At 41.0% G+C, this 27235-nt stretch overlaps 1 protein-coding gene across 2 annotated transcripts in view; it reads right to left on the reverse strand.

The window, feature by feature from the left end:
• The window catches only part of FAM149A (family with sequence similarity 149 member A), a 72248-nt gene that overhangs the window by 13325 nt on the left and 31688 nt on the right, over nt 1-27235 (reverse strand). For both annotated transcript variants that reach the window (XM_044225567.1, XM_044225569.1), the window contains exons 2-10: nt 14623-14733; nt 14233-14371; nt 11689-11831; nt 9815-9940; nt 8996-9166; nt 8003-8193; nt 7030-7184; nt 3713-3801; nt 3034-3243 (exon numbers count right to left, since the gene is read on the reverse strand). In XM_044225567.1, coding sequence (XP_044081502.1) covers nt 3034-3243; nt 3713-3801; nt 7030-7184; nt 8003-8193; nt 8996-9166; nt 9815-9940; nt 11689-11831; nt 14233-14371; nt 14623-14733 — 1335 coding nt within the window. The remainder of the gene's footprint in view (nt 1-3033; nt 3244-3712; nt 3802-7029; nt 7185-8002; nt 8194-8995; nt 9167-9814; nt 9941-11688; nt 11832-14232; nt 14372-14622; nt 14734-27235) is intronic.

The raw sequence follows: 27235 nt of genomic DNA on the forward strand, positions 1-27235 counted from the left end.
TATGAATATTACACAGGCATCAGAAAGGATGAATACCCAGTTTTTGTATTAACATGGATGGGACTGGAGGAGATTATGCTGAGTGAAATAAGTCAAGCAGAGAAAGTCAATTATCATATGGTTTCACTTATTTGTGGAGTGTAAGGAATAACATGGAGAACATTAGGAGAAGGAAAGGAAAAGTGAATTGGGGTAAATCAGAGGGGGAGACAAATCATGAGAGACTGTCGGCTCTGAGAAACAAACTGAGGGTTTTGGAGGGGACAGGAGTGGGGGGATGGGTGAGCCTGGTGGTGGGTATTAAGGAGGGCACATATTGCATGGAGCACTGAGTATGGTGCATAAACAATGAATCTTGGAACACTGAAAAAATAAAATAAAAAAATTGTAAATAACAACAAAAAAATAAAGTCATGAAAATTAAAATATAAGCCTTTTGACCTCTGATGTTTTAAAATACATATATTATCCATTGTTTAGAAGCTGCAAGGAAAGAGTCTTGTGTCCTGCCAGTGGAATTATAAATTGTGAGAACCATTCTGGGAAGAGCTTTGGAAAAATATTTCAAGAGTCTTAAAAATACCTGTAACCTTTGACCTGGTAGCTTTACTTCTGGGTCTATACCACCAGGACACAATTTAAAGTCTTCCTTTTTAAGATTTATATCAAATGATATTGTACACCTGAAACTAATATTACACTAACTGGAATTTAATAAAAACTTAAGAAAGGATTTATATAAAATGATGTCCAGGGACACCTGGGTGACTCAATGCCTAAGTGTCTGCCTTTGGCTCAGGTTGTCATCCTGGGATTCCTTGGGTTGAATCCCACATTGGGCTTCTTGCTCAGCGGGGAGTCTGCTTCTTCTCTGCCTGATGCTCCCCCTTTTTTGTACACTCTCTCTGACAAATAAATCAAATCTTTTTAAAAAAGGATGTTTGCTGTACATTATGATAGTGAAAATACAGAAGGAATGAAAAGTTTCCATAACAGGAAATACTTAATAGATTATCACATACCACCTATTATTTTCTAGTCATTAAAATCATGCTTTGAGAAATATTTAACAACATGGAAAATATGCATAAAATTAAATGAAAAAATCATATGAAAAAGTGCCACAGTAGTATGATAATGTGGTATTAGAAAAAAAAAAATAAGGGAAAGAAAAGAAAAGAAACATGACCATAGACAAAATTGGCAGTAAACTTAGCAAGTTATCATTTTTATATTTCTATGTGTTGGCCATACAGGGGATCTTTGATACCTAGTCATATTTCTGGTATTGTTCTAATGTTCCACAGAGAACTTTTTGTACTTTGATAGTCAAAAAACTTATTTTAATAAAAGTGAAAGGCAGAGCATGAACAAAATCCCGGAAGTCAGAACATGCATAACTGGTCTGTTTGTGGCTCAGAAAGATGGTAAGGCTTCCCCCAGTCAAGGTGGGTGAGGAGAAGTAATGGGAAGATACAGTTATGTAGAGTCAAAGTTGGTGACATTGTCCCCAAGGAGCAAACATGGGTTGTTGTTGGGACCAAAAATAACCCTTATTCTTTTTGTGCATAAAACACAGATATAAAGAACAGTACATAGACTGTACAGTATGTTTGTGGCATTAAAATTCCACAAGTGGGGTAGAAATTAGGAAAACCAGTCTTAAAGGGCTCCTTAGTATGGTGATATTAAACAAAAAATTTTTTAAAAAGTTGGAAAACACAGGTCTACAGTTAGGAACGGGGCAGAACATGAAGGGAACAGACAGCTGGAGGCATCTGACTTATTTCAATAGAAAACAGAAGAGGTTTGAGATGAAAGCTTGACAATGGAGCCCAGCTGGGCTGGGGGAAGGAGAAGAGGGCCATAGATGTGCTAATGACAACGGTTGCAGGGGTCAGGGGCCCAGGTGGCCACAGTGAGAAGGTGGGAGTTCTTGGAAGAACTGCCAGAGCAAACAACCTTGGAAAACCTGAATATCCCAAATAACAATGGAAATATCAGCTCCAGATGGTGAAAGGAACAGTGACCCATCAAAAAACCAAACATGGCCTGGCATTGTGGAATGCATCCTGAAAAACCCAGTTGCTGGTTAAGTCCTGGAGGCTGCTCATGCCTTCCACCCCTGCAGAGGGGATGCGGGTGGCCCCAGTGCTCCAAAGCTGGACAGCACTGTGGGGAGTCCCAGCTCTGTCTTTCCCTGGTGGGATCATCTTTGGTGAGTTATGCAACTTTTCTCAGCCTCTGTCTCCTTACCTTGGACCTGGGATACTATGAGGACCAACTCAAACGATTTGTGGCAGGGAATAAATAAGATAATAAATGTGACTCCCTTAGCCGGTGCTGGTAACCGGATGCACCCAATAAACACTGACCCTTATTAGTGAGAAAGCTGGTCTGCTCTTTTGTAATTCTGCAAAAAACGAGGGGACAAATTCTTTTCTAACAAGGCAATGCTCTGAAGTTGATCCCGAAGGTCAAAAGCTTTTTTGAAACTCCTCATGTGGGGCAAAACACAGCCTTAGAGATAGATAAAAACTAACAGTTATGCTACTTCTGAAACCAATATCACACTACATGTTAACTAACTAGAATTTAAATAAAAATTCGAAACAAAAAACTAATAGTTACATACCTCCCTTTTATTAGTATAGCATTTTATGCACATTAATTGTTTTGAACCTCATAATGAGAAAGAATGAATTATGTAATTTGAAAGCATTAGCTAACTATTCCTTTTACAAGTGAGGCCACTGAATACCAATTAAAGATGGCCTCACCATTACAGCTGCATTTTGCTGCCCGGCTGTGGGTATAGCTGTGGGTACAATACCTGACTTTATGTTCTAGCATACAGCCAACTCAACTACCACAACACAGCTCACGGGAAATATCCAAATTCACAAACTACTTAGGAAGTGGCCACGTAAAAGCTGACAGAGGATGCTTCGGCGTTTGGGTCCATAAGCCCTAAATGGTGAGCCTCTCCATCCTCTGTGACATCTGGTTTACCAGGAGAGAGACAGGACTTACAGTTTTGTTCCCCTGAGAACTTCATCACTGTACACATTGGGGGTTTTCATCCTCTGTGAGTCTGCAGTAAGAGAAGGCAGCCTCGTGTAGGCGGGTGTTTTCCTTTCAGAAGTGTGGAGCACTCGAGCATCAGAGGTTCGGCCCAGGCGGTGCCGTGCCAAAGAAAGGGCACCGGACCCTGCACCCAACGATCTGTCCTCTTGCTCATTCCTGCGGGGTGGAAGTCAAGCTGATTACTCAGATGTCAGCCTTAGGAGAACTTGTGTCCATGACCAGGCATCATCTAGAACAGCGCCTGGCTCAATAAACATCAGTTGAATGAATGGACAGACTATTATCTCCAATTCATTTTCTGTTTCAATGAAGAATCTTCCACAGGGAGAAAGAAGTCTAAGGTTCTCACTGATTGTAATCCTGTAGTATAGCCCACGAGAGTAAGAACTCACAGCTCTCTTCCCCTTATCTATCTGCCCTAGCCTAACGGTGATCATTTTGTGGATGGTATTAGAATGGTGTGTCTTCATTCTCATGTGTGGCTTTCTCCTTCCCTAATAGGCTCAGGCACACCTAGTGCATATGGGGTTAACCAGGATGCTCCATATCCCACAAGCTCTGTAGTCTTAAGGGCTCAGGGGTATCCAGCCTACAGAAGAGGCAGGTAATGATTTCTTATACATACTGTGTTCTAGGTCTCTGCTGCAATGGCTTTGCTTGAATTGTCATCACACCACTCAAATCACTATAAAAATTGTTGGAGAAGCGATGAATCTGAGAAAAGTAAAAACAGTACAAATTAAAAAATAAGCACCCAGTGCTATTTTGATTATCGGTGCCTGTCAGGAATTAGCAGGAAAAAAAATGACACACTCCAACTGGCTAATTTGAGGAAAAAAATGGAACATGTATGAGATTTTATAAAGATGTGGGAAAAGAAATTAACAAGGACTGGCTTAATTCCCCCAGGCAATATAACTACATAACAGTAGAGACAAATTACCACAAGCAGACCTAGAAGGCCAAAAGTAAGGGAGAAGTTTCTGGAATCTGGACAGTGTAACTGGTTGGGAAAATGCCACCAATTGCTGTGACCTGGCCAAGAGGCCAGGAATAAACAGCGTCCCGCATTCACCTCCCCTGCTCTGAGCTCTGAAAGCTGCAGGGCAAGGGAGCCCTCCCTACAGCTTGCATGCACCAGCCTCCAGAGACACCGGGGGAGGAAGGTAGAGGGAGAATCTGGAGAGGCAAAGAAAGGCTACCCCAGCTCCTAATTGGGCTGTTGCTTCGGACCTCTTCTCCTACCCCAGCCTTCATAGCTGGCTCTATGTCATTGCCTTGGGAGCTGCACAGAAGCCTGGAAAAAACCCAAACACCAGATCTCCAAGGCTTACATTTGAATTTCAGTTCTAACTGCTTCCTGTTAGGTGGTTTTGGAAAGATGACTTTGTTCCTGGAGTCTTAATTCCCTAATCTTTAAGTTGAGGATAAGGACACATACTTCGTATGAGAATTAAATTAGATAACACTGGTGGAAGCATGAAGTGAGGGTAAATAATCATGATTTCCCTATCTGGTCCCATGATATGGCCAACTGGGGTGGAAAACAACATTTAGATTCAGGGAAATGGGATTTCTGAAACTAGAATCATATTCTAGCTGGAAAATGGATGTAGCAACCACAATCACATTTCCCCCATGATGAATGTTAGAAAAAATGTTAAAGGAATAAAGTAAGACCTGTTGTAATTACCGCTAGAATGCTTTGACTATTTCAAAACAGGCTCTAATAATATTTCATTTTTACTTCCACCTTTGTTGTCCATTCTTTTTCTCTTAACATTGATCCAAATGAAAACAACAAATTAGCTATAAAAAAAAATCTTCAAAACCCATCCAAAGCTATAAGAAGAAAATGCTTATAGAAAGCCCTTTAGATTTAAAAATTTCCATATTTCTCAAGTTTACTTATATTTCCTAATACTTAAGGTTCTTTCCTATGTTGTCATCAGCTGCCCATTTTTATACGATTCATACTGCATATTCGAACATGCAAAGTGGGAAACACTGTTGAACCTGCCTGAGCAGTTAAAAAAAGTCCAAAAAAGGGGCACCTGGGTGGCTCAGTGGGTTGGACCTCGGCCTTCAGCTTAGGTCATAATCTCAGGGTCCTGGGAGCTCTCTGCTCAGCGGGGAGCCTGCTTCCCCCTTCTTCTCTGCCTGTCTCTCTGCCTGCTTGTGATCTCTCTCTCTCTGTCAAATAAATAAACAAAATCTTAAAAAAAGTGTTTAAAAAGTCCAAAAAATACAATAAATGGTAGCAGTTCTGAAAGTTTATTTGGAACAGCAGAAGCAAAGAAGGTTTACCATAAAGCCCTTATGCTACAGAGTAAAACAATCCTCTGAGGCATTTCTATTTTAAACTTCTGCCCCCTGGATCTTACACACTATTCTGTGTTCTTCCAGTCTTGCGAAGAGCATCTGTTTGCTCCTGTGTTAGGTGCATATTTTTGCCTCTGCCTTGAATATCTTCCTTTCTCCTTTCAGGTTTACTAAATCTTACCTATCATTTAGGATTTAGTTCTTGTATCACTCTACTTTATGGAGGTATGCTGCTTTTCCTGTGAGCCCCATGGCATATATGAGGTAAAGGACATCAGATTATAATATGTAATAGGATAGGATAGGATAGGACAGAACATACAATTCACATCTGGTTATGATGAAAGCTAATGCTTACTGAGAACCTTCTCTACACTACACGCTGTACCACATGTCTTATTTCCTTTCCTTCTCACAGCTTCCTGACCACATATCCCATAGATAATGAGATGAAGGCTTTGATTCAGGATCACAGAGCTAAGAAATTGTGACTTCAGACCCTATACTTGTAGTCATACAGCTCAAACTGTCATCCACTCTACGATCTACTGACTGCCTCATGTTGCCTGTGTGCGTACGTGTGTCATAGCGTTAAGCATGGCTTGACTCCCCCCAGCTAAACTGTATGTACCACAAGACCAGGAATCCTGTCTTATCCTTTTGCTCTGTTCCCCCACATAGGACGAGCTGTGTGATACATAAAGTCTAAGCTCCTTAGCACTACCGAAGGTCTCCCATGAACAAGCTCAGCCTTTCCAGCCTCACCCTCCACCAGATCTTTGACTAAGGAAGCAAGCTGAGAAAAATGTATTGCGTGCTTAGCATGTACCAGGTTCTGTGTTAGGTGCTCGTACCCATTCATACGATTCTCTTCTCTCCACCCCAGCATTCTCGTCTTTAACCCCACTCCGCCCAATCACTGCTCTCCAAACGGGCCCCCCTTCATTCCTTCATACCTCTGCCTGGCCTGAAATGACCCACGCAGACTTCCTACCCATTCAAGACCTACTTGTTTCTTCATAATTCTGCTCAGTGTTCACCCCCAACCTAAAAGATCAACATTTGAGCCCTAGTCAGGATGACTCATTCTCTCTGTGATTCTCCTGAGGCCTTGTTCGGGACATGACTCACACAATGTATTTCCTGCGACTTGTATTATACCTTTCCTTTGACTAGAACAGGGACCATGCTTGGTTCAGCTATATACCTCCTCAAAATACCTAATACAGTGCATTTTAAATATAAACTCAATAAATGTGGGATGAGCCCAACATATTCTCACTGACTTACTTTATTTTATTTTTTATCATTTTGGTGGGAAGACCGGAGAACTCTACAACCTTCAAATTGGCTAGAAATGTTGAGAAAAGCATTTTTTTCCTCTTAAAAAATATGGAAACAGCTCCACAGCTCCAAGCAGGTCAGAAGTGTCAAATCTGAGTGTCTATCCTCTATTATAGAATATGGCGATGCTACTCACTCCATGAAAAGAGTATTTTTAAAATCTTGGCCTAATTGACAAATGGAACCAAATATTTGATAACAGAATAGCACTCGGACAAAACTGGCCAGAGGTAAAGATACTGAAGAAAAGAGAGATACTGGTTGGCAAGCCTCTACCTGAGGAGGATTGAGGTGAGAAGCCAGGGATACGCTTCGGGTTTCAGAGCTTCTGCCTGGGGGGACACTCGGTGCATCAGTGTTAACACGGGCTGTGAGTATCAGTGGAGATTTCTTCTCAGCTACTTTCAATTTTTCTTTCTGTTTCTTTCCTTCTGTGTCACCAAAAAAAAATAAATAAATAAATAATAAAATAAAATAAAATAAATCAGTATCATTAGGAAACATGTTATCGAATATATGTACTTAAAATTCACAAAGAGAATCTCAGTTTTTCAGTTACGGTGAGTCTACTATGGCCGCTGAAACCCTGCAGAGAGCAGAGACCCCAACAAAGCCATTTGTTGACGTGAGGCTTTGCACACATACACGCCTATCATTTCAGTGGTGGGTAGAAAACTAGGGATTATACACAGGGGCAAGAACAATTCTTGGTATTTTATCATATCTCAATCCTCTCAGTTGGAAAAAGAATATATTTAAATTAACATGAGGAGTACCCTATTATACAAACGGATTCTGTGACATTAGCCATAATGTCTACCACAGCCATTTCTAGGATTTGTTTCTTCTCAATTTCAAGTAGTTAAGAGAACATTTTATAAGGTTAAATGAAGTGATTATTAAATTACCTATGTTTCTGTTTTGCTTTACAGTTGTCATAAACAATTAAAAACCAAGCTCCCATTATTAGAGAAGTTATTCTAAAATTCAGAGATTTTTAAAAAAGTAACTTTAACCTTCTTTCTTCTGGATTTCGATGTCATCATTCCAAAGTGCATATATATTATTTTTATAATTCAAAAAATGATGTCCTTTTTGAAGGGATTAAAGATCATTTGTGAATAAGGGAAGAAAGCCTGCTTCTCTTCTCACCTGATCATATTCTAGGTACAAGCTGGGTGGCCACACAAAACTGAGCAAAGAGAGTCTTTTTTTCTTCTTGTTAGGGCTAAATGCTGCAAATAAGTACCTGTGAGTGTAACTTCCCAATTTTTTCGAATCAGCTCTTCCAATATCTCTACCACACTTTTCCAGACATGATCAAACACTTCAGCGGCCACCGCATCTTTGATACAGTCATGAGGAGAAACGGGCGGAAGTCCGTGTTTCCACCACATTCTGTGACGGTGAGGGGATTTTTGTTCAAGACGTTCATCGTCACTAAGGACAAAAGCCACTGTAATTACTAAAAGTATCAATGGTTAAAGTTATAATAGTGCTATCTACTTCTTTATCTCACTAATATGCACACCCATGTATATTATACTGTATAAACATAACTTTCTTTTTAAAATGGCACATTGTTGGGGCGTCCGGGTGGCTCAGTGGGTTAAAGCCTCTGCCTTTGGCTCGGGTCATGATCCCAGGTTCTGGGATCGAGTTTGGGGTCGAGCTCTCTGCTCGGCAGGGAGCCTGCTTCCCTCTCTCTCTCTGCCTGCCTCTCTGCCTACTTGTGATCTCTGTCAAATAAATAAATTAAATCCTAAAAAAAACTAAAATGGCATATTGTTACTTTCTGATGTATCCGTTTTCGATCACAGGCAACTTTTTATTATTTAGTTTTTGTAGCTTTTTATCAAAAACCAACTGAAGTCTCTGTATTTAGTGCAGAGACTGGGCCTTCCTAGACCTTTGACCTTCTGGGCAGCAGCCTGAGTCTCCTCAGGGAATGAAGGCGACCATGAGCCTTGTCCACTTTCACCAACATGGTGAACACAATTCTTGTTTTCTAGCTCTGCCATGTTGTCAAAAAAAAAAAATAAAAAAAATAAAGGAAGCACTGCTCTAGCATAGACATAACTTGCTAGGAATCCAAGAGCTTCTGGTGGTGTATTACTCTCAGAAGAATGGAAAATCTTTGGGGCAACTAAAAAATCATTAAACACTAAATGAGCATATAATCAAAATAAATTCCAAGTAAATTAATAGTATTGTAAGTCAATGTCAAATAAATTCTATTTACTCTTCTTTTCCGTCAAAAGCAAAATATTCTTCAATCTTTCCATCTACGTCATAAACCTCTTCTTGCAGGGGTGAGCCTGCCTTCAGGTCAGCAACCCCTGGGCCATCAGGGCCTGGCAGGGCAAGGGCTGAGCACGTCGCAGGGAGAATTTGAGAACCAGAGACATACAACCTGTGGGGAAAAGCAGATCCTCCATGAACATCGAAATATATTGCTTGCATGATATGGGTGAGTCTTTAAATAAAGTACAGAATCCCAGGCCAAAAAAAAAAAAATCATTGTTTATTACATTTGATAAAATCGTATCCTTCAAAGCGACATTTTAACACTGGCACCATTAAAAAATTTTAAGGGCCTCTTAACTTAAGTTACTCTATGAGTTTGCATCCTTTTCCTGTAATAGGATGATATCTTGGCATAGTCCCAGATATGTGTGTCTGGCATGGAGGATTTATCAAAATCTGTTGGTAAACAAAAGAAAATGGGATAGAGCTTAATTTCTTCTGCTATTGTATTAGAGCCTAGGATGGATCACAAGGGGTCAGGTTTTCATTTTGCATCTAGCCCACCTTTCAGAGTCTTTGAAACAAAGTTCGGAACTTAACTTCGTTGCTATCTGTATTACACACACTCTCCATCATCATCAATCTAGAATTGGAAGCATCTTGGGGAACAAATGCTCTGTACCTGCCCTTCACTGAAATCTGAGCTTCTGAGTCAGTGGAACCAAGGCTCATGGCTAAGATAGACATGAAAAAAAAAAAAGTATAACTAAAATGAAATTAAAAATACTTTCAAAAGTAACTTATAGGAACCTACTCTCTGCTGTTGTGGTTGTGTCCACAGGCATCTGAGAAGGGTTTGTGGACCACGACACTAGGCTTGCTGCCCTGGAAATGTTGGAACCCTTCATCAGTTGGCACGATGAGCTGTCTTCCTAATACTCTGCAAGGTACAAAAAGGAAAAAAAAAGGAACTTACTCATATTTTTGGTTGAAAAAAGGAAAAACTCTTTGCAACGTTGGAAGTCAGATGACACAATATTTCGAAGGCATGTGTATAATGTGATACTGAATAGACTGTTAATGTGAGAAGCACAATGGTGTCAGAGAGAAAGCACAGGTTTGACGGAGAGGGATAGGCTGTTCTTGCTACTGACGAAGAGATCTGAGGCAAAGTTCTCAGGCTCTCTCAGCTACTGATTTCATGTGTTTGTTATTTGTGCATGAGATAAAGCAATAGTTACCTGGAGGACTGATGAGTGGTTTAGAGACAATGTGTATCAGATTCGGACAGCGAGGGTAACGCTGGGTGCACAGGAGCTTCTCTATGTTAACTAATATTTACAAAATGAATAAAACTATACAAATATATATACCTGGCATATATTCCTTGGTCTTTTCTTTTTTTTAAATTTTACATTTTATTTATTTATTTGAGAGAGAGAGAGAGTGAGCATGAGCAGAGGGGAGCAGCAGAGGGAAAGGGAGAATCAGACTCCCCACTGAGAAGGGAGCCAGACGCAGGACTCGATCCCAGGACCCTGGATTGTGACCTGAGCTGAAGGCAGACCTTAACTGACTGAGCCACGCAGGCACCCCTCCTTGCAGTCTTTTCTTTTTCCAACATCCCCTCCTTCACTTTTATCTTAACTATATAAGACAAGAAGGACAGGAGCAGGTCTGAGCTCCTGGCTTTTGGGTAAGTGCTCCATGCCTAGAAAAGTAAGCGTCCACAATAAATATCGGGTGGATGTATTAGATTCTTCAAGACAGGGGGCTTATGAAGGACTGAATAGAAAGATTTAAAGACTACTTAGTTAAGATTTTTTTTAAGTTGCCTAGTTGAAGTAACCAGAATATCCACCTACATTTGTATGAGGGCTCTAATCTATGCTTCCAAATGCAATACAGAGGAACTTCTGATAATGGAGATGGATTTTTCTCCTAAGTGGGTTTGGCCAAATCACTGAAAGAGGAAAAGCTCTCCTTCAGACCAAATCTATGTTCTTCACCTTTTTATGAAAAAAATAAGTGATCCTGGGGTGCCTGGATCAGTTAAAGGTCCAACTCTTGATAACAGCTCAGGTCTTGGTCTCAAGGTCATGAGTTCAAGCCCTGCACTGGGTTCCTCACTGGGCATGGAGCCCATTGAAAAAAGATAAATTAAAAAAAATAATAACCAATAAATAATTACATACATACATACATACATATATAAAATCCCAGAGGGATTAAAAAAATAAGTGATCCTTCCTATGTAAGGAATCTTCAGTAGTTAGAAGACTCATCTATCCATTCATTTGGCAAATAGTTACTGTGTTTCTCCTCCAACTCTGGCCCCGGATGGAGTACTGTCCTCAGCTCTGAAGACTGACGATTTGCTCACATACTAGTGAATGTGAAGGTAAAGGATCGCTTCTACCACTCTTGCATTTGTTACATACGTAATGCCTTTTTGAAAATGAGCTAGATTTGCTTCTCATGAGTTAAGACGCACTTGGGTACCTGGAATGTTCCAGTATTTCCTCACACATCATTTCAAAGGCTGTGCTTTCTTAGTAAAGACATGTGACCTGGATACGTATTTTGACTGGGCAATTGCTTTCAGTCAAAATATACTGATTGTATTAAAGAGGCCAAGAGTGGGTGGTTCCAGAACCCATTTCAAAGAGTTACTCTGAACTTCCCTACCTCAGATGGAGGGATCTTCTTGCCCACTCACTGCATTCCGCCACGAGATTCTGAGTCTGAGGGCTTACTTTCCCTTCAAATAACATTTCCTCCACCTCCCAGAATAACTGCTGCACTTTCTGTGCATTGGCTTTGTCAAACTCCTGAAATAGAAATGGCACATTTTGTTACAAGACTGAAAGTTGTAGAAACACAGCCTTCATCAACACTTACGAATTTAAAGTGCCCGTTATATAAGAAGAAATATGACATGATAACAAGACCGTGGACTTTGCAGTCAGACATGGCAGTGGCCCAATTTTTACTCTTCTGGGAAATTACATCCCACTGTTGAGATTCGGCTTCTTTAACTGTTAAATAGAGATAATTTCTACCACATGTATTATGAGACTTACTTGAGATTTTATATAGATATAAATAGAGGTAAAGGTACACATATTGAAAGACATCTATATACTCACATGTACACATACTTACAATATCTACATGTATATGCGTACACAGACATAAGTCCCTCATATAGTTGAGCGTGACACACTTAAGCACAGCTGAAAAATACCAGCTTGTTTTTCTTCTGATAATGATATCATTGAAAAGGAAAATGACTTTTATTTTTACTTCTTAATTTATTTTTAAAGATTTTTAATTTAGTTATTTGAAAGAGAGAGAGAGAGAGAGTGAGCATGAGAAGTAGGAGGGTCAGAGGGAGAAGCAGACTCCCCGCTGAGCAGGGAGCCCGTTGTGGGACTCGATCCTGGGACTCCAGGATCATGACCTCAGCCGAAGGCAGTCGCCTAACCAACTGAGCCACCCAGGTGTCCCAAAGAAAATGACTTTTATATGAAGGGCCATTTCCCTTCTTTTAATGAAGAGCCCTGCCCAAATCTTCTTTTAGGGTTGTGTGAACCTAAAATCTAATCCACAACTTCAGAGCAACAAAATGCACATTCATTTTTGATACGCCTGATCCAAGATGCTCAAACCGGATTGATTTTCATAGAATATACTTAATACTTTTTTGTTTTGCACCTTCCATCAGATTGATACTATACCAGATGCCCAGACAGCAGGGGAATTGAATGATCTCTTCTAAAAGGTGAATCGGGTAAAAAACTAATAATATTTGCCTCTGCGGAGGGGACAGGGTGGCTGAGGCGAGGAAAAGGGCTGACTTTCAATTTCCTCTCTTTTGGCTTTTGATGCTTTTTGCAGCTATTACCTATCAAAAAAGTAAGTTAAAAAGTTTTTAAATGAAAAGCAATTGTAGGGCCTGAAGGCATTTCAGTTGTTCCATAAATGGAAGTCACAAGAATCTCTCTGGAGAATTACATAAAATCATCTACTGAAAGAATTGCAGAATCAGGAAGGTATGAAGCAATGGTCTTCAGCCTTCTTCCTACCTGCAGACCCGGGAGTGAGGGTGGGGGCTGTTTATCACAGGTGAGCTAGTCCCACCTTGTTGGAAAAAGCCTGAGTGGTTTGGAGCTGACTCCTTCCAGGGTCCCTCTTGCTGCTGTGGGAAGCCCCGCTGTTACACACATACTCTCTCCCTCCCCCGTCTGAGAAAGTGGGCCCATTGGTGCCTTCCAAGTGGTGAACCGTTTTCAAGAGGGCAAAGGAAACCAGAACACACACCAAAAAGGTGCAGGAGTCAGAGCATCCAAGGTAATATAGTGGAGGTTCTTCGGTAACCACGCGGGCTTCACAAAAGGTTGGGTCCCTATTCTCAGGGGTGCTTGAGGGGATAAAGAGGCAAGAGCCCATGGTTGGTAGAGTGCCCAATGAAAGACTGAGCTGGAGACTCAGGTCCACAGAGCTAAGAATCCCACTCCCACAGAGAATGAAAAATAGGGTTCAAGTTAACAGCTTCTTCCAGGGTGAGAGGGGAATGTAAGACATCTGATTTAGAATATTGGGGGGAAACTCCCCTAATTATGGTGATTTTGTACAATTTTTACTTCTCCACATTTTCTCTTGTATTTAAGTTGCTCATTGTCAAAGTCTGTCCTGAATTTCTAGTCACAGATATGACACCTATCTATGTGATCATATACAACATACTAGGAGGAAGGGCTGGGAAGTGGGGAAAAAACCAAAATTATGAACAGCTATGACTCTGGGTTGTGTAATTATGAGTGATTTTTTTTTTTAAAGATTTTATTTATTTATTTGACAGAGAGTGATCACAAGTAGGCAGAGAGGCAGGCAGAGAGAGAGAGGAAGGGAAGCAGGCTCCCTGCAGAGTAGAGAGCCCGATGCGGAATTCCATCCCAGGACCCTGGGATCATGACCTGAGCCAAAGGCAGAGGCTTAGCCCACTGAGCCACCCAGGTACCCAATTATGAGTGATTTTTATTTTTCCTTATCTTATATTTTTAAAGTTTTTCCATGTTGTGATATGTAAACACGTTCATAGGGATAAACACATATGTATGTAATGGGTAATGTGTTCAAAATTGGTAAAAAAGATTATTTAAAAGTAAGAAAGCAATTCCTCATTATCAACTGTAATCACAGAATTATGTAAAACGGGTTGAGACATACATCATCTCTCCAAGAGTAAATGGAGCTCCGCTCAGTTGATAAGCCAGTGGTAGAACTCCGCGTCCCAAACCCCGACCAAGAGCTGTGGGCGCCTGCAGGTGTGGCGCTACCGCTTGATGGGAATGACGACCCGGATTCACTGGAGAGACAAACATAAGCCACGTAAAGACCATTTCCTGGGAAGAGATTAAACTGGAAGTGGTTTTACTTCTCTGAGCTGATCTTAAAACTGATTTTAAAACACTTAATGCCGTAAGATTTCCTTACACTAAAAATGAAACTGCTTTTTAAATTTTACTCTTAGAAATGCAATCCTGATTTTGCTCCCTATGCTCACTAGGAGTATGTTTTGATTTTGCAATCTGAAGCAGGCAGCGCGCTCATTCTTACCAGGTATATGTATCAATGGCTTTCTGCACATTGCTTGTAAAATGTGTAGGTAAAGGATCTTTGTTTTTCACAGCCAAACTTTGCTTTCCGGAGCCTTCTGACAGTCCTCTTCTGAAAAATAAAATAAATATGAAAAGAATATCTAATGTAATAGTTTTATTTGTGAAAACTTTTAAAATGTTCTTCTGCATAGTTGCTCCTCTCCTGGCGTCATGTCCCCCGAAACACACATGTTCGCATGTGCACGAGCCCACACCCACACCCACATCCCCCCACACCCCATAGCCTCAAGAAACTGAGGCCTGGGGCCTTACTACTCTTATTTTTCCTAGAACAAGGTTTCCATGAACTTACATGCTCCTTTATGTAAAACAGGAAAAAAGAAAAAAAAAAAAAAACCAACAACAATTTTTTTGTGACTTGACCAGACTCTTAAAAGTTGCCCAAAACTCTGGGCAGATACAGCCTCATCCCAAGGCAAATGCAACATGAGCTGGATTTCAGGTCCCACTTGTCCTTTGACCAGTGCCCAGTGCCCTTGTGATTACAAAGCAACCAGCCTTACAGGAAAAAAAAAATCAATAATTCCATATTAATTCTAAAATATATTAAATTCTCTTTAATCACTAAACACATGAATGAATTGAAAATATGACTGAAACAGGGGCACCTGGGTGGCTCAGTTGGTTAAGCGACTGCCTTCGGCTCAGGTCATGATCCTGGAGTTCTGGGATCGAGTCCCACATCGGGCGCCCAGCTCCACAGGGAGTCTGCTTCTCCCCCAACTTTCTCCCCTCTCATTCTCTCTCTCTCTCTCAAGTAAATAAATAAAATCTTAAAAAAAATGACTGAAACACACAAGCAATAACTCATTTTAATTTGATGCCATTGTTTGGTTTGTAGCCTGATGTGCAGAGAGTTTTAAAATATGAAAATTAATGGAAAACTAACACAGAAGAAATCTCAAAACTTTAAATAAAGTAGTAAACCTGACTGGTATATGGAAGTTAGTGTTAATCATTAAAATGCCCTCTCAATGAACCTCTTAAAACATTTACTTTCCTTTTAGTCAAAGTAACTTCCTAACATTTAACAGTAAACACCTTGTATTCTTTTATAGAAATAATATTTTCCCACACAAATAACTCATATTTTATATTAACTGAAGATATGGTAGTGATTTAGGGGAAAAAAAAGTTAACTTTCAATGTTTCTAAGAGGGATGCCACAGTAAAATTCATTAAAAAAAAGTTTGCTGTGTCATTGATTAAAATGGTGCCTAATTTACAACACTTGTATTTCAGAACGTAAATGGAGTTTTAAAAAATATAATACAGGGAATAGATTCTGTCCTTAGTTATGTACCTATAGTACTCCACAACAAAGGAATTTGAAACACAAGTTCATTACTACAGAGGGTAGCAAGACCTCTGCCTTCCATACGTATGCCCTGTACGAGAGAAGAAGAGAATTGTAGATTTTTTTTTCCCTCCTTATTGCTCATATGTCTTTTAAGTCCAATCAAGCGGTTCTGAGGATAAAGGTGCTAAGAGAAAAGAATACAGGACAGGCTTTTATGCTAATAAACTGCTTTACCTTTGGCCTTGTTTAGTTGCTTCAAAACCATCAATTATTTATCATCTCCATGTGACTCAATAACTCTCTAAATAAACAACAACAACAAAAAAGCCCCACTTATGATGAAAAAAGAGACCTTAGCTAAAACCTACATTAACAAGAGCTGCTTTGAGCATTAAGAAATATATGCAGGTATATGCATTAATCTGCTTATTCCTGAGAGATAATTTTAAACCCCAGGAGTGAACTAAAATAAAATATGTTCCTTCATAATAATCTGTGTAAGTGGGGCACCTGGGTGGCTCAGCTGGTGAAGCACCTGCCTTTGACCTAGGACATGATCCCTGGGTCCTGGGATAGAGCCTCACATCAGGCTCCCTGTTCCACGGGGAGTCTGTTTCTTCCTCTCCCTCTGTCTGCTGCTCCCCCTGCCTGCGCTCTCTCTGTCAAATAAATAAATAAAATCTAAAAAAAAAAAAATCATCTTATAAGAATAACAAAGGTAGCTTAGAATCCTGCTTTGGCCCTGATAGGCTAGTCCCTCCAAGCAAGTTGCTTCTCCTCTCCTGGAGCCACTACACACATCATCAGTAAAGCAGTGACAATACAGTCAACGTTGTCCTACAGTTGCTGTGAGACCTCACTTAGATCACGTGTGGAAAGTGTCTGCATGATCCATGCTGGGTTGATCAAGCTTCTCCTGCCGTCTGCTATCCCTACCACCTGCTCCTCGATGAAAACACTGAATGTTTCTTTGAACCTCCCGCAGCATTTCATATAATATAGATCTCTTTCCGGCCCTCAGTTGTTTATTGGGCTTGATTATTATTATTTTTTTATCAGCAGCACCTAAGGGAATGCCTGTCATCTAATGCTTCAGGTTCACTGAAAGAATCAACATGTAAAGATTCAAATAGTGAGTCAAACAAAGACCACGTTTTTACCCTGTGAATTCATGCTTACTACAAAAAGATTACGTTGTGACCAGACACAAACATACTCTTCCAGTTCAAGACATCTCTGGCGATGTGTTGGTCCTTTATAAAGGACCAGAGTTCACAGCTGTTGGGGTAACTGCTATCTGCCAAAATGACTTTTACAACTGAATGGTTGTAATGAGGGAGCAGAAGGCTGGCTGAGGACAAAGCAAAAGCTGGCACCTTACACACCTTCTCCCAACCCCACCCCCACCTTCGGGACATGTGTGACATACTTCAGGCACTCCTGGCTGCCCTAAAAGGAAAACAAATAGTTAACTTGTAGAGATCACAATCCTGCAAGACAGGAGTCTCCCTTGGTTTATAAAAGTCCTAGTGATTAACAACAAAGAAGCTATCTTATCAATAGCCTAACTTCCAGAGACAAGCAACTCAGCTCTGAAAGCCCTAACACCTCCCTGCCCTCCATAAAACTGAAGGAGGCTGAGATGAAAGGAAATATAAATCAAGTTAAATTTCTTCTAAACCTAAAGCTCATTGACAAGGATGCTTGATAGGAGGAATGTGACATTCCACCAGGACACTCCCAACTGTCTTCATGTTAGTGCCTCGTTAGAGGTGAGATCAGCCTTGGCTTGACAATAACCAGGTCTCCAGTATCCTGACAGTCTTCTGAACACCCCCTTTGTCCTCACCTACCCAACTCCTGTGTGTATTATCAGCCACTCCTTAGGATAGTGGGGCAGCAGCTCTTCCTGCCCACGGGTCCTGTCTCTGTGCTTTAATAAACCACTATTTTGCACTCAAGATGTCTCAAGAATTCTTTCTTGGTCATCGGCTCCGGACCTCACCCCACCGAACCTCACCTATGTTCTAGAACTTCGTCATTAGGTGCCTGAACGTGGGGCTATGAGTCTTTACATTTGGACTCTGAGCTTCGGTGAAAAATTGGTGAGTACTTTCTCTTCTCTTCCTTTAGTCTCATTTCAGGGGCTTTTCAAGGAGTATGATCTGGTTGGAACACTTGCACGTGAATTGCTCAGGCTGTAATCCTCTAGCCTATGGCTACTCTACAGGGAGGAGAACGTCTGTCTTTTGACTTGAAGTCAGTACCCTGGCTGGAATGGTAATAAGACCCAGGAACTTGATGCCTTCTCTCTGTTCCTGTTCTTATACAGAATTGTCTCTCTTGGGCATGGGACAGTCACCTAAGTCACCAGGATGGCTGCCAATCTTAAGACTCCCATGTGAGGTTTCCTACTGATTGATCTAATGTGATCCCCTCCACATCCCTGGGCTAGCCACTTCTGGCCGCGGGACCTCCACTGGGAGTCGGCCGAAACCAGTACCCAATTGAATTAAAATGCAACCAGGGACCGTTTCCTAGGGAAGTTGGCTGTAAGGACCACATGTGTTGGAATGTCGCATAGACCATGATGGATTTCAGTCTTTACTCAGTGTCGTCTACAGACTACTTAAAGCTATGAAACTGGGCAATTTCCCCTTGCCAAACTTTTCTAGTATTTCCATGGGTTAAAATGGCAAAACAGTATGCAATCTTCAGGACAGACGATGGCATGGCATGGCACAGTATATTGGTCCATTCACCAGGCACCCATCAGCAGCCTGGGACGTGATGGGGAAGGATAGGGGTGCCGGCATGCCTTCAGGGCCTTTTATGGCAGGAAAGCTTTCCTGGGGAAGGCAGGATGGTGATCAATAGCGATATCTTGAGGGACGGCTCTTGTTGCTTTTGACACACGGGAGCCTCTGACATATCCTGCGTGGGATGCCACCCAGGCGTCAGGGGGATTTGGTGATGGACCATCTTTACTTTTCTGGGATCATGGTCTCAGTAGGCTTCTTCAGTTCCCAAGGACTCTACGGTGGGGTGCCTTTTAACCCACTGGAAAAAGTTTGGATTGCAAAACTTAGGAAAGGACTGAGCTCTTGTAACACTGCATGGCCTCAGTGGGATCTATCAGTTAGATCTCCTCTGCAGGAAACAGGGCAAAATGGACCAAGGATACCTTCATTGCTCATACCTAGGCCTTCATTGCTCTACACCAGGACCTGATCTAGGGGCCTTTTGCCCAAATTGATGAAGTTCTAGAATATAGGTGAGGTTTGGTGGGGTGAGGTCTGGAGCAGACAACCAAGAAAGAACTCTTGAGACATCTTGGGTGTAAAATGGTGGTTTATTAAAGCACGGGGACAGGGCCCATGGGCAGGAAGAGCTGCTGCCCCAAGGATGTGAGGAGTGGTCTATTATATACTTGTAAGTTGGGGAAGGGATTAGGGATGATGTAAGTCTCTAAGGAATTTTGGAAGCAAGGTTTCTAGGACCTTGAGGGGCTAGCTATTTCTGGGGAAAAGGTTATTCATTACCAGTAATAAAACCTTCTTGTGAGACCCTTTAGATGTATATCAGTGGGCCATATACTTGGGAATGACTGTCGACACTCTCTTGGAGGTTTAGAGATAAAGTTTCCTAAAGGAATTGTTAAAGTAGACTTAGAGGCTCCTGGTTGGGGGTAGGGGATTGGTTGGGCTAGGATTGTCCTTTGCCCTTAGCAAAGCCTTAAGGTGGGGGTCACTCTGTTTTAAGGCCTTGTCAGTAAGTAAGGAAATTTAATAATTATTCTTCTGCCTCTGTCCCACATCAGTGGGAAAGCATGGCGTCCTCTCCTCTGTTGAGGCTTATGAGCTCTAAAACTGGGAACCCTTCATCTGCCTTCTGGCAGCACTTTGTTTCTTCTATCTCCCCTTTTTTCCTGTTTCTGCACCAACTTGGGCACAGCCTGTATAACTGGCTTCTAGACCATCCTCGGTGCTTCCTACACCACGGCTCCTTCTCTCTTCACTGTCAAGGAGCAAGAAGAGCACCCCCTGGACCTAACACCCCCCACTCCAGATCTTCCCACCTGTGTCTCAGGTAAACATTCAAAGTGGAGTGGGCCCAGGTGGAATGTAAATCAGTATTTGAACTAAGTTAAGTTTGTTGGTTTAATTAAGATAAACATGTCTTTAAGTCATCAGCCATAAATAAGAAACTTCAAATCAAATTTACTTAAGATCAAATAAGCTCGTGTTATTTGTTAAAATCTGCTAGCAAAGAAATGACTAAACTGATGGTTAATTGTCTGTCTTCAAGTTTTAACTGGTAATTGCTGAGATAGCTTTCAAAGTCTTTGGTAACCTGAAAGTTTAAAGTTTTGCTTGGTTAACAAATAAAATTAAATTTGTTGGATATGTAGGACTTTTACAAAGAGGATAAAATGCTAAGTCATTGATTACTGTACATAGGTTTGTGCTTTGGACATCTTACTGCAAAGAAACCAAGAATATTTAAATCTTTTGGTAAACATATTTTGCGCTTAACTGATTCATAAATTTGCCATCTAAGGAATTCTGTTGTAACAGTTCACAATTGGTTTATATTTAGTCTTCACTAGAGATTAACGTGTTTCTAAGAGTACAAAATTCTGCTAAGTGTAATTAAGACTGATGGAAATAAGGGAAACAACTCTGTATGTGGAAAAGTAGAAGATATATAAGAAGGATTTAAGGAATGGAAATACATTTTGTTGAAGGTAAAAGAAAAAAAAAGAGTCATTTTGCCCTAAATGAGATGGTTTTTGGAAGGAAATGGCTTGGGACAAAACCTGAATGCAAAGGAAAGTTGTAGAAGGTTTGTGAAGGGAAATCTTCAGAAAAGGAATTTTAGGTATGATCAGGACGGACTAAGATTGAAATAAAAAAAAAAGGGGGAAAAAAGAGAGACACTGGTATAGAAAAGCTGGTTTTTTCTCTGTTTTAAAAGGATAAAGTTTTCTTAGGTTAATTGATCTGCTGTTAAGAATAAAATGTAAACCGTTGTTTCCTCTTTGCCTGTCCAGAAAAACCATTTTCGACATTTCGCCCATATCAGGTGTTTAACATCCCTAATTATATTTAGGCACATGCTTTAAAACTTTCTAAGATTTTAGCAACTGTCAGCAAGATTTAAATTGTAAATGAATCTCTTTGACTCATAAGGCTTTTCCTTGGTATGCTAAGTTACTCAGGAAGTACTGCTAAACCACTGATAAACCCTGGGTTACATTTGGGTAAATGCTGTAACTACTCTAGAGGTTCTATACATTTCCTAACGTTTTAATGTTTTGATAAGGTCATCACTTGATATTTAATTATTAAAATGTTATATATCACAGAAGTTACCTGATTTTCTTGCCAGCTAAATTGTAAACTCTCATCTCATCAGCTCTTTAACCATATCTATTCTGAGCTTTTATCATTTACAATTGTTTTAATTCTCTTGTAAAATGAATTTTGCCTTAAAGGAGATTCCTATAAAGGACTTTCAGGACAAATACAGATATTTGATATACTTGAAAATCCTAAAACTGAAATGGGTAAGAATTTCCAGAACTAACTAAAGCTACATCCAAACTAAACCAGAATTAGTAACATGGGACCAAACAAACTAAAAGATCATAGTGTTGTATCTGTTATTTTAAACACTGCTGGTTCTCTAATGTTTGCTCTTCCAGACTAAGGAAACTTTTTTCTTAAGATGTCTGTGACTTACAGAAATGTAAAAATATTCATTTGTAAGCAAATCAAAGCATTCAACTTTTCTCTCTATCTGAACCCTCTGAAACTCAAAAGGTCTCAGTAAGTACTGTTTCTTCCATGACAATCAGTCATTTGCATAAATTCAATAAGAATCCGTTCTCCTTGTAACAGGACACCATTGGAAACTTTGGTTATTTTACCAAGGCTTTGACTGGAATGTCATATTTGAGAAAGACATGCATAGACTCAGATATGACCAGACAACTTTAAGGAACTAAGGTTAACTTTATGAAACCGGGAGCCATAAAGCCCCTTGGAACTGTTGGCCTGATACATTGCTTACAGAGTTCCCAGCAGCCTCATCAGGTGAGTAAAGAATGTCACTTCCTGGCAGGTGCAGGAACCTCAGGATACATTGGGGACCTCAGGAGGAGTAATTCGCCCAAATCGACTGGTATTGCAGGCATGTCTGATGGCAAGTACGTGGCTTGGCTTCTGGCCTAGAGAGGCTACTGAAAGTTCAACCTAGAGATTCTTATAACTTCCTTATAAGAAGTTCCAGCAAAACAGATTCCAAAAGATCTATATGATCACTCACTGTTCTTGCTGAGCTTATGTAAATAATTAGGCCAAATTTATTAAAACTGGACTTTTTTTCCCAAATAAATTAGTCCTGATTTGGCTGTCTCTGGAAATGAGGGCTATTTTAGAGAGCAAAATTATGTTTCAGTAACACACCTTTGTGAATGTGAAGTTCTCAATTTTGTTGTCTTTAAATGTTTGTTTACCTAAACTAGACGACTTGAGGTAAACTTCAGAAAAGTTGCACAATAGCTCATTTAGATGATCTTCTTGCTTTTTTATTTTGTGGGGATAATAAAAAGACCTAATGGCATGTGATTAAACAAAATGCAATTGATTCCCCAACAATTATATAACTTAACTATCACCTTGTGTGTGGCTGGGATAATGAAATTGCCTAAAAGCCAGTGTACTGCACTCCACAGGATTAACTATGGACTTGTGGAGATAATAGATGACCCCACTTTATGATTGGATTGAATGAGGTATGTCGGACTCCCCTTAGCTCCGTTCCAATTTTAGTGTATGTGCTGTCGAAGCGAGCACTCCCCTTATCTCTGGACAAGTTTTCTCCCACTTTCCAGTGGTCCTCTGTAATCAGGATATTGTTAAGGCTGGACCACTCAAAGGGCTTCTTAATGGTTTCATCCCTTAGTCATATTTATCCTAGAAGCCACCTCTGTTGAGGTACAATTGCAAACCAATGCTTTAGCTAAGCATAGAACAGCCCTCTTCATAAAAAGAGCCTCAAAGCTCACTATGGGACAGTCCCTCACTGTAATGACTTCACATCAGGTCCAGGTTTATCTTAGAAACCAAAGGCCGCCATGGATGAAGGAGGCCGACTTATTAAATACTGGGCTACACTTACAGATATATGCCATTAAAACCTGTCAAACTTTAAACCTAGTTACCCGTATGCCTGAACCTGACCACTGTACTTCTTTCTCTACAGAGCAAAACTGTTCAGAGGTTATTGATCTTGCTTATTCTAGTTGGCCAGATTTAAGATGCCCCTATTAAAAATACAAATGACAGTTGGTTTACTGATGACAATAGTTTTCATAAAAAGAATAAGAAAAGCTAGGTATGCCATAGTCCTCACTAGCACTTTGCAATTGCCAAAGCCTTAAAAATAAACATTAACACTGACTCCAAATATGCCTTCCTGATACTACATGCCCATGGAGCTATTTGGAAGGAAAGGGGATTGCTATCAAGCCATAACTCCCCAATCAAATATGGGCCCAAGTTACAAAACCCTCCTTATCGCTATACTGAGGATGGCAGTTGTCAAATCTGGGATACATATTTGTGGCTCACACCCACTATTGGACAGCTCAGTCGAAAGGCTGGGAACAAAGAAATCATACATATGATACTTGGGCAAATAACACACAACATCTAGGATGGCTATCATTAGAAATGTGTTCCCAAATAATAGTATTCCAGGCTACTGACTGGTTTGCTACTGATTGGGTAAGGTGACCTGGCATTAGTTGGCCAGCTCCAAACGGAACCCACTGGATATGTGGATCTAACTGTGGCCCCGGCTTCCTCCAGTGTGGATAAGTCGCTGTACCTTAGGATTTGCCTGGACTCATGGGCCATTACTAAAACCATCACCACTCCAGCTAGTCTCCCCGATTTAAAGCAAAGATGGACACGATCTGTTTTTAAATGGTATGATCACTTAACATCCATTTTTGCTCCTTCTGTGGGACTCGAGGATGTCATATGGCATGTAGAAGCCCTTAATAAATACACTGCAAAGGCACTCAATGATTCACTAAATAGCATCCCCTTACTTAATATCGAAGTCTCACAGATGCGCAAGGCAGTCCTACAAAATAGGATGGCCTTAGATGTCCTGATAGCAGCACAGGGCGGCACATGCGCAATTATCAAAGCAGAATGTTGCATGTACATCCCAGAATATCACAAAAATGTCCCAGGACTAATAAAAGATATGAATACCCAGATTGAAGCTCTACAGGGTCCTTCTGTCTCTCTCAGTGATTGGTTAAGTTCCTGGTTTAAAGGAGGACTATGGCCAACAATTAAAAATCTCCTTTTCGGGCTTCTCATTCTTATTGCCTTATTAAACTTAATGTGTTGCTTGGTTCGATGTTTCTCTACTTGGTACTGAGACTCCATTGCTGCAATGACTTCACAATGACAGATGATCCTGACCACGCACAAAGACACTTCTTCACTGTCAGCATTGGATTCAGCTACCTCTGTCTTTCCTAACTCCCCTACACATTCCTCAACTGATCAATGAGTAGATAGGGACAACTCTAAGCCCCTACTCAGCAGGAAGAAGATGAGACCTTCTACCCTCAAGAACCTTAAAGATTTAAGGGTCAAAATTGTTCAGGGGGGAATGATGAGGGAGCAGAAGGCTGGCTGAAGACAAAGCAAATGCTGGCACCTTACACACCTTCTCCCCCACCCCCCACCTGGGTGACATGTGTGACATCCCTCAGGCACTCCTGGCTGCCCTAAAAAGAAAACAAATAGTTAACTTGTAGAGATCACAATCCTGCAAGACAGGAGTCTCCCTTGGTTTATAAATGTCCTAGTGATTAACAACAAAGAAGCTATCTTATGAATAGCCTACCTTCCAGAGACAAGCAACTCAGCTCTGAAAGCCCTAACACCGCCCTCCCCTCCATAAAACTGAAGGAGGCTGAGATGAAAGGAAATATAAATCAAGTTAAATTTCTTCTAAACCTAAAGCTCACTGACGAGGATGCTTGATAGGAGGAATGTGACATTCCACCAGGACACTCCCAACTGTCTTCATGTTAGTGCCTCGTTAGAGGTGGGATCAGCCTTGGCTTGACAATAACCAGGTCTCCAGTATCCTGACAGTCTTCTGAACACCCCCTTTGTCCTCACCTACCCAACTCCTGTGTGTATAATCAGCCACTCCTTAGGAAAGTGGGGCAGCAGCTCTTCCTGCCCACGGGTCCTGTCCCCATACTTTAATAAACCACCATTTTGCACCCAAGATGTCTCAAGAGTTCTTTCTTGGTCATCGGCCCCGGACCTCACCCCACCGAACCTCACCTATGTTCTAGAACTTCATTAGTTGGATGAAATGGTTTCTTGCTTACGGCACCTCCTCTGCTTTTTGTGTGACTGGAAAACAAAGTTCACTAAGCAGACACATGCCTGTTTGTTTTGTTTCCAATGAACAATAATCACTTCCTCCAGAAAATTCACCTTTTGGGGGAGAGGGACAGAGGGAGGTGGGAGAGGAGGGAGTTTTTCCAACCTAAGAAAATAATTTACAAAATCAAAGAACGACTTCCTCTCTACATATGACACCATATCCTTTCGCAGATGGCATCACTACGCACTTTGAAGAGCTGATGACAGACCTTTAAGATGTAGGGATGGAGTGGGAGGGTGCAGGGGTAGGAACTACTGTAAAATGTATGCCCTCAACCACCATCTACTTCTCTATTATTTCTTCGACTTTTTTCTCCTCACTCTTCCTGTCTCATCTCCTTCAAAAGCCTATTTCTGTAGAACTTCTTGAGCTTCAGAGTTCATCTGACCAGAGAGTTCAGAAAAATTCTAAAGAGGAACTTGAACCTGTTAATGCCGTGACTACCCAAAGTCACCAAGAAGACAGGGAGGGAGCTGCTCCCTGGACCCAGGCCATTTGAATGTCTCCCCAGGGACGCCAAATTGCTGATGTTCTTACCTAAAAACAGAATTGATACAATCTGCTTTTGTTTTTTCTTCTTGTATTTTGCTTGGAATCTTTGATTTCTCTCCAACCATTGTACTGAAGGACCCCAGGTCAGAACTATAGTACAGCCTATAAGTTTTAACACGTTTTTCTTATAACCAGCTTTTGCTAACTAAGGAACTGTGGCCAGCTGGCCATAGATAAGGGAGTCAACAAGCAGCACAACAGGATAACAAAGGAAAAATGTAAAAAGCAGAATTCTGTGTTTAACCCAGCTGTTTCTGGCTTCTGTATAAAAATGCTTTGCTAAAGAAATGAATAATTGCTTAAACCCCCACTATGTAATTAAATAGTGCTCCACCTGGAAGGCTGCTTGGAGGACCTCCACCCCCTCTCCAGGCCCAGGATTAGGATGAAGGACAACAGCCTGCGTCCTGTTATCTAAGCCTTGCAGCTGGTCAGCATCCGGGCCTTGAGAAAAACAAATAATAGGTAAGCGTCATTTTCTCATACCAAGGGCCGGAGAAGTGCAACTCAGCACGTACACTCTATTGTACACTATCTGAACGGTGACTGGCCAAAATGTATAATTTGTCTTAAAGGATTGGCTGCCTGCGTGCAGACCTTGCTGTAATGCTTTAAAATTACTGGCTAGAAAAGTGCAGGCTCTGCTGTAACGGATTGTAAGACTCTATAATAAGGCACACCCGAAACAGATCGGGTCTCTCAGACACTGACCCATCCCTTGCGGATTTCGTGGTCAAGTGTCCCTGGGAGCCCGAGCATGCCCGAATGAAATCCTCTTGCTTATTGCATCCAGTGGTCCGTGAGTGCGTCCTTGGGTGCGGGTCTCCTAGGGTCTTTCAGTAGTTACTTCATGCATAACATGGAACATTTTTAATTCCCTGTGAACTATCAATTCCTATGTAAATGACGGAGTCTAAAAAAGTGTACAGGATTTAGAGGATGTGTGAAAAACCTTCAAACTTGGAAGTGGTGGAAAGTCTATTAAAGCTTTTATTACATTATACATGCCATATAAGTTTTACATGAGTTCCTGTCTATACTGCTTAAATTTTAGAGATGTCAAAAAACTGCTAATAGGTACATTTAAGGCTGTTCGTTTGGAAACAGGACTTCGGTTTTGGGGCGGACTAAAGGGCACCCCCGGAACCATATGGCTCTCATTTGTTGGTGCATCAAAGTGAAGGCTGGGTACCAATTTCAGTGT

The sequence above is a fragment of the Neovison vison genome, chromosome 11 (genome assembly GCF_020171115.1).
Source record: "Neovison vison isolate M4711 chromosome 11, ASM_NN_V1, whole genome shotgun sequence".
NCBI lineage: Eukaryota > Metazoa > Chordata > Mammalia > Carnivora > Mustelidae > Neogale > Neogale vison.